At 42.7% G+C, this 8,241-nt stretch overlaps 1 protein-coding gene across 1 annotated transcript in view; it reads left to right on the plus strand.

Moving 5' to 3' along the window:
* UVRAG (UV radiation resistance associated) overlaps positions 1-5,573 on the plus strand; it is a 303,298-nt gene extending 297,725 nt beyond the window's left edge. The window contains exon 15 of the mRNA XM_019649399.1: positions 3,648-5,573. Within this exon, the coding sequence (XP_019504944.1) occupies positions 3,648-4,350 (703 nt within the window). The 3' untranslated portion in view covers positions 4,351-5,573. The remainder of the gene's footprint in view (positions 1-3,647) is intronic.
* Positions 5,574-8,241: the final 2,668 nt, after the last annotated feature.

Consider the following 8,241-nt stretch of genomic DNA (forward strand, 5'->3'; position numbering starts at 1 on the left):
GTCCAGTCAATGGAGCAACCATTTAGAATTGTTTACCAACAGGTTTTAATAGCATCCAAGAGCAGGATGCAGCATTGTATATATGTATATATATATATATATATATATATATATATATATATATATATATATATATACCACAAAACACACGTTAGGTTTGTTTGGTCTTTTTAAATTAAACACACATACATGAAATCAAAGTCTGAAAGGAAAAATATCCAAAATTAATAGTGGTTTATGATGGGTAATAGGCTGTGAGTGATATTTATTTTTTATATGCTTTATATTTTTCGAGTTTTCCAGGGAAAATTATTACAATAATTAAAAATGTATGTGTGTTTGTATATATTTTAATATAATCATTCAACACTTAGGCTGTTTAGAGCTCAGCTATCTTAAAAATCTGGAACATTGCTAAGATCCTGGAAATAATAATAATAAAAAAAAAGAATTCTGAGCAGCCAAAACTAATGTTACAAAACTCGTCTAATAACACATATTATGCTCAGGACATCTGCTGGCCCATCACTCAAATCCTATTTATTCTTACTTTGCACACAATTCTCAGGACATCTACTTCAGAGGAACACAGCAAATTAGAAACAAGAATTTAAAAAAAAAGAGAAGCCCTTGCATGCGAGAGCACTGACACAGCCTCGCTGACTGTGACAGTTAGAAAGGATACAGAAACACTGAAGTGCACATTTGAGAGCTCGCAGACTCATGTCCTGAGAAACACGCCACTGAAAACCCCGTAGCCTCTTCCTTATGTCATAGTTTAGTAATACATGTTCATAGTGATAGCCCAAAGTTATCACGAAAATACCTTTGTGTTCATCTTAAAAAGTGTCAGTGATTAAGATTTTTAAGATTACAAGAAAGACATGAATAAAACATTTTGAAAGGTTTCATCGCACGTGGCTAAAAAGGGAAAAAAGATAAAATGTGATTAAAGGGTAAACTTTAGATATGTGGACTTCTTTATTGCCAACTCATAATAACTCATTTTCTTAAGAGGGAAAATTTTCCTGTTTCTGGGGTTTTCCAAATTGTATCTCATACTATCATTACCTGGGTTCGCTTAAAAATCCAAGAGACCTGGAGAAGATGGCAGAAAGTACCAAAGTCTCCACCTCTAGAATCCATTCATTGAAATAGGAGTAACACCCCAGAGCTTAGATATATATAGGGTTGGGCAAGTTAAATGAGAACGCCAGTAGAATGGCATGGAACTTGATGTCTGGAATATCACTGGCACATAGCAAATGTTATGGTTGAATTTGAATATGATTTTCCCACGTGAGATCCAATAGGTTACATGGGTTCTGCAGTAATACCGAATCCAGTTCACATGTAGGTTCTGAACTTTGAACAAACCACAGAACCCACCCACCTGCCTACGTTTTTCACAGGGTAGATGTGAAGGTTCATCATTATTGATGCCCAGGAAAATGGTAGCTCCCTTCCCATTGTAGTTGGGGAAGGGATGTCACACCTTATTACTTTTCTGTTATGCAAAGTTGAGGAGAGCTTTCAGGGAGTCTCAAAATCCACATGGGCTACAAAAACCCCTTTTGTCAGCCCACCTGGAGCCCAGCAGAGAAGCAGAGCAGGATGGGGGAGGGGGCTGTGATGGCGGCAGGAAAGGTGTCATGTTGTACACCCTTCATAGCTGTGAGTGGTTAAGCACCTGGCCTCTAGTTCCATGCCAGTAATATCATCATATCACCTGCACTGTGCCAGGCTGGTTCACCTGGTGCTTTCCACCCATCCTGGATGGGGTTGCAACCAAAAGCCTGACCCGACTACCCAGGATAGGCTGTCTGTGGGTGGTGTTGATGTCCTGTTTGGGTTTGATTACCTAGGCCCCCTGCAGAATCATTTAGAGATTGCCTGTCAGCAAGTGATAGAGTGAAAATAACTAGGTCCACAAAAATGTGCAGCTTACCCAATTACTGTGAATTTTGACAACATATTAACTTAAAACCTAGATTAAGGCCAGCAGATTTCGCTCTGTTTTGTTTTTCTTGAGCACTAAAAACAGTAATTTACTGGTCTACTTGCCTGGTTCTATGCACCCCACTGACCGCCCCTACTTATAAAATCTCTCCTGCCACCAACACTTACAGCCAAGCAAGGGAGTCTGACAGTCCCACGGATTAGAAGCCTTGTGGGTGCCTTTTCTCAAGAACAATAACCCCTGCTTAGGTGTCTGAGACCACAGGGATAATCCAGAAAAAATCTGAGAGAAGGAGCAGGGATGGTTTAGGGGCTTGTGGCTGTGGACACAGACAGCAGGGGCCCTAGATCCTTTCTTCTGTCTCAGGGCACTTATTACAATTGTAATTTGAAAATGTATTATTTCAGCAACTCTGGATGTCTCCTACAAGACCGGAAGCTCCTCAGAGGCAGTGCTGACCCTGTCTCTCATCTGTTTACCCTCCCCAATGCCTGACACGTGAAATAGCTGTCTGTTGGGTAGATATAGTTTCAGGTCTGCTAGCCTCTGCTCCTGCCTAGTAGTTGCCTTTTCCAAACCACTTCTCTGTGTGTGTTTCCTCATCTGAAGAACACAAATCAGCTGGATCTTGTGTTCGTACCTCCCTGTGTGTCTGGACTCAGTCTGTTCATATAGTTGTATTGAAGCTGACTAGCTTCATCTAAGTATAATCTCAAGAATTGTGATCAATACTCCAGAGGTGGTTTAACTCGGACAGTATATAACATGACCATTGTTCTCAGGGTCTGGATACTCTATTTCCATTAACTAGTTGTTATTTGTTATTTCAGACTTAAGAGTTGTGACGTATACTCTGCTTTCTTGACAGGGTTTTTGTGAGGACCAAGTGAAAGGATGTATATGAAATTACTTTAGAAACTAAAAGGCTTTGTATCGCTAAATAATGATTATCATTGCTGGCCCAAAGTATCTTCCTAAGAAGTAACTCAAGTTTGAAGAAAGGCACTGAAGACCAAACTTATAAAAACATGTGTGTGACTAGCCTTGTAAAGGAAAAGTCATTCCCAAGTTAATTTTTCATTAATATATATATATATATATATACCCTTGATCTTCTCTCCACCAGTTCTGTAATCCAAGGTGATTAGCATTGGGGTATTGGAAAAGCTATTGATCATCATGTTATCAGTCATGGGTTGTGCCTTGCCACTGCTTCACTGGGGTATCATGGGCAAGTCATTTAACTTCTGTGCCAAATGAGGATACCTGCTTTATGAAGATAAAATAAGAGCTGAATATGAAAAACAAGAATAAGAATATGGGTAGCCATTCAGTTATATGAAGTTGATTGCATTCCTCATATATCATTCTTTTCAGATCCAGTTCCTCTAATTACTTCAGCTCTTCCCCACAGGACATGGTTTCTGTCCCCTACCCTAACCTGGGCACTCGTCTCTGGATATATTTCAGTATGTCTTGTTTCCTTCTTAAAGGAAGCTCCCAGAGTTGAACTCAGGATGCTTCATGTTGTTTCTTCCACTCACACACTACAATTAGTATTGAGATTGAGTATTCTCCGTTTTTATTATCTCAAACCTAAATATGCTGTTTTCTATCTCTGGATCCAAAAGGCTTAGGCTGAGTTGTGAAGTTGAAAGTTAACTTCTCGTTTTTGTTTGTCTTCTAGTGACAGACATCACACCTCCAGTGCAATCCCTGTTCCAAAGAGACAAAGCTCCATATTTGGGGGTGCAGGTGTAGGCTTCTCTGAGGGCGTCCCTTCACCAGACAAAGGACACCGTAAACGGGCCAGCTCAGAGAACGAGAGACTCCAGTACAAAACCCCTCCTCCCAGCTACAACTCAGCATTAGCCCAGCCTGTGGCCGCCACCCCCTCCCTGGGAGAATCTGAGAGAAAGACAACATCTCTGTCCTCTTCCTTGGATACCTCCTTGGACTTCTCCAAAGAAAATCAGAAGAAAGGAGTGGATTTGGGCGATAGCTTGAATAGAGGCCATGTGAGTGTGAACACTACCCAGGAAGAAGAAGACGCCCTCTCTGGGCATCCGGCCACGGTCAATGGCTCTGTCCTCCCCAGCGAGCAGGCCGGCTCCTCCAGCGTCCCGCTGCCAGATGAGTTCCATCCAGTCTCAGAGGCTGAACTCTGCTGTACCGTGGAGCAGGCAGAAGAGATCATCGGCATGGAAGCCACTGGCTTCACCTCAGGTGATCAGCTAGAAGCATTTAACTGCATCCCAGTGGACAGTGCCGTGGCAGTGGAGTGTGATGAACAAGTTCTGGGAGAATTTGAAGAGTTCTCCCGAAGGATCTATGCACTGAATGAGAACGTATCCAGCTTCCGCCGGCCACGCAGGAGTTCCGATAAGTGAAGTGAGCAGATAGACAGTAGGACCAGGACAGGGTCGCTACCTAAAATGAGGATAAAGCTGCACTGGTTACCCTTTGTAATAATTATGACACAAAATGAATATTAATGGAGGATATTCCTCAGAAAAACAGACTTTGTGAATCGAGGAGGGACTCAGGATCATTGTGTATCCGTGGGCCAGACAAAGTTAGATTTTGCTTGTGAGATTTGCTTTTCAGGCCTGACGATTGTTTTAAGGCAAAAGTCACTCTGTAGCTCGAGTCACCCTATAGGTATTTGTCTGCTTTTTTATTTACACTTATATGTTATCCTCAGAGGGAAGATGATAATATATAAATAATATAATGAACTTACCTTTAGTTTCTCAGAAGCATTTGCCCTTACCATAGTTTATAAAACTTCGGGAAAATCGAATATTCAGAAAAAGGTTTCTGCCATTTACGGAAGGATTTGGCCCATCTATGAGGTGAATGAATAAGAAGCACAATGGTCTCCTGAGACCCGGGCCCACCTGCCCCTGACCCTTATGCTGCCCCCAGACCCACAGGCAACCTGTAGACCCCACCGTTGTTGCCCCATTTCACAGTGGATGGCTCATGCATCCTGAAAACAGGACATCAGATTCCCTGGTTCTTTAATGCAGTAGCCATGACCTTCCACCTCCTCTAATCAGCCATGCCCTTGATGTAGCCCTCAAATTAGATGAAAAACATCACCTCTGGTGGAACCTAGAGAACCTTCAAGGACCCCAAGGTTACTACTGGCAGATGGTATCCAATCCCCTTTGGGAGGCCTAAATTATTACGTGGGCAGTTGCTGCAGTCAAAAACTAGGCATGCTTTCTGGCAATGCACTCACCAGACAAAAACCCCGATGTGTAAATCCCATGTTAATTTATTAAATTTCAGCTGGAAAGGAAGGCACTGTATGTGATGACATATATGTAGAGAGCCAGGCTGTCCAATGTCCAAACTGCAAGGCAGTTGAGGTAGTTGGATTAAGAGACTAAATGAGGCCTAGAATACCATTGGTATATGTGCAATTGCATAAATAGTAAATTATGTTTTTGAAGTCCAATTGTCATTCCTAGAGCTCACATTTCATTTGCTATTGCTTTATATTTTATATACCCAAGGATATCGCCTCAGGGTTGCAAGCTCTTTAAGGAAAATTTATCCATATATCCATGTGTTATACAGAAGAATAAAGAATGAGTTTACTTCACTTGACCTGATTTTTTTTTTTCAGCTTCGAAATTCCTCTTGAACCTACATCTCCATACTCGTATGTTACGCCATGACAGGACTAGCCTGAACAAAAACCGGGGCTGTCTCTAAGCGAGCGGTGTTGATCTCACTTGAGTTTACATATTGTTATAGCAACACAGACACCTTCACAGGTGTACCCTCTAATAGCTGCATTTGTCCTACATAACATCTTAACTCATAGGTTTCATAATCATTGTCGTATTTTGTCAAAGCACTCCTGGGCTCAATTCTAATTCATAGCAACATGGTGAAATGGGATAGTTCATGTTGTTCTTTTCCATGTAAAGAGAACACACAGAATCATTGCATGACAGACAGACCCAACCTGCAAGCAATTAAGAGCTTTAACTTGATCTGAAGAAATCCATGTGAATGCCACATAAAGAGGTTAGGACTACTCCAAGGCTCGAGTGGAAGTCATCTGTAGCATTGGGGCTTCTTTGCAGCGTACTGTCATTCATTTTAGAATCAAAGGGGGTGCAGATAGACATCATCTTGGATATATATCAGACTGGTTTCTGGGGTCCTCCAATGAAGTAACGTTGCCCTCTCCCTCATCTCCCCAAAAAAACAAAAAGGTTTTTGAAGGACTGTGTTAGTATGGAACAATGGGAGGTGAACCACGTGATTGTGATTTCCTAAGATACAGGAGTGGAATTTAAACTCATGCCAAACTCAGAGACAAGGTGCATTCAGCCGCAGGCCGTCCGGCCCGGTTCCTGGAACCACCAGGCACAGGGACCACGTACAGAGACCCCTGAGTACAGTGTTCATCTCAGCCCGTTTGTGGACTCCCTGATTCGGGGGCCCATAGCTTCCCACACACACACACAACATGGAGCTCTGCCATTGAATGCAATTAGATGGCTCAGAACTGGTCAATAGTTGCCTGCGCATTTGCTTGATTCACAGTGTCCAGTAATGTTATGCCTCAAAACACCACTTAGGTTGGGTTTGTTTAGTTTGGGTTTTGTGTTTTCATCTGAGTTTGTTTGATGTCTGCAGTTTCTGCCACGACCTGGGAAAAACCCACAGTATTACATGTCTGCAGGAATAACTCGGTCCGACATTTTCCAATGCTACAGAATTAGTTTTGCCTCTGTTTAAAGTGGTCACAGGGCCGGCCGAGTGGCGCGATGGTTAAGAACTCGCTTGGGATGCCAGAGGGCCCCGGTTCGGATCCCACATATGAGGGCCAGTGACACTGCCCTCTACAGCTGAGATGCTGAACAACGGCTCAACCTGGAGCTGGGCTGCTGTGAGTCACCGGCGACGGCGTAGGCTGCGGCCCCTGTGGCAGTGGGTTGCCATGGGCTACCGTCTGTAGCCAGCAGCCAGCGTGAGCGGCCGGCAGCCGCAGTGAGCGGCCGTCCAGAAGCCGGCGACTGATCTGCCTCGCCAGAGAAGAGCACAATGATGGTGCCAACTTGGGCCAGTGAAGCAACGTCCTCCACAACTAGACTGAAGAACAAAAGGACAGCAACTTGTCTGTTCCCCTTCCCCCAATTCCCCAGCACTGTTCCCATCCCCCCAATTCCCCAATAAAAATCTTTAAAAAAAATAAAAAATAAAAAATAAAGTGGTCACAGCCAGCATACAGGATGAGTTATTATCTCCTACTAATTTGTTTAATTCGTCTTGTAAATCACTAAAAAAATCAAATTTGCTTTCAGGGTATAAGTTGACGTGAAAACTCACGACTATCCTTTTGTGAATTGCTAAGAGCCCTTTCAGCTTTCATGCAGCTGAGACACTTTTAACAGCCAGCAAATGTTATCAAATGAATATTTGACTGTTTTCTCTCTCCACTTCCTCTTACTCACTTCAGAAATTCCAGAGATTTTTTTTCCCCCCTCAGAATATTAGTTTTGGAAGATTGTATCCAGCTATATTTTTTTAGCAGTTCTAATAGTGCCCATTTATCCTGACCTAACCGGTTATTTAAATAATTTTTTAAACCACCACCAATAATAAATGGCATGTGAAACTGATCTGTTGGTAAGTGGAAGAAAACTCAGCATCTGTATTTATAAAATAAAATTGATTAGTATTTATTTTGAGAGTAAAAGTGTATGTTATTTCCCTGCTCTGTTTGAGTCCTGTCTTCTTCATTGTTTTAAATTTCATATTCAAGCTGAGTTAACTATGAAAACCTTATTCGCAAACAGTCAGCCAGCCATTCCACATTTGTTGAGCTAGCTCGTGCATGCGCGCTCTCTCTCCCCCCCACCCCCTCTGCCAGGGACTGGGCTAAACAAGGTTAATACAAAGATTAATAAGCCTTGACCTCTGCCACATTCTCTAGTGGAAGGGGGAGTGGTTGATAGGTATATTAACACTTATAATTCAGTGTGACAAATTATTTGATGGAGAGATGTATAGCCGTCCTGTGGAATGAAGAGAAAGCTATTCTGATCAGGAAAGATTCATGGAGGCAGTGCAGATGAAAGCTATGTAAGATTTCACATTCCAGATGGAGGGAACTGCATGGCCAGAGGCCCAGAGGCAAGGCAAGGCCTGGTGTACGTTTGCAGAGCAGCAAGGAGTTTGCTGTGCTCTGGGCCTGAATGGATGTGAAGAAAGGTGAGAGGAGAAATTGAATTGCAGGCCAATGGGAAGGACTT

This window comes from Hipposideros armiger, unplaced genomic scaffold (genome assembly GCF_001890085.2).
Source record: "Hipposideros armiger isolate ML-2016 unplaced genomic scaffold, ASM189008v1 scaffold_132, whole genome shotgun sequence".
NCBI classification, from domain to species: Eukaryota; Metazoa; Chordata; class Mammalia; order Chiroptera; family Hipposideridae; genus Hipposideros; species Hipposideros armiger.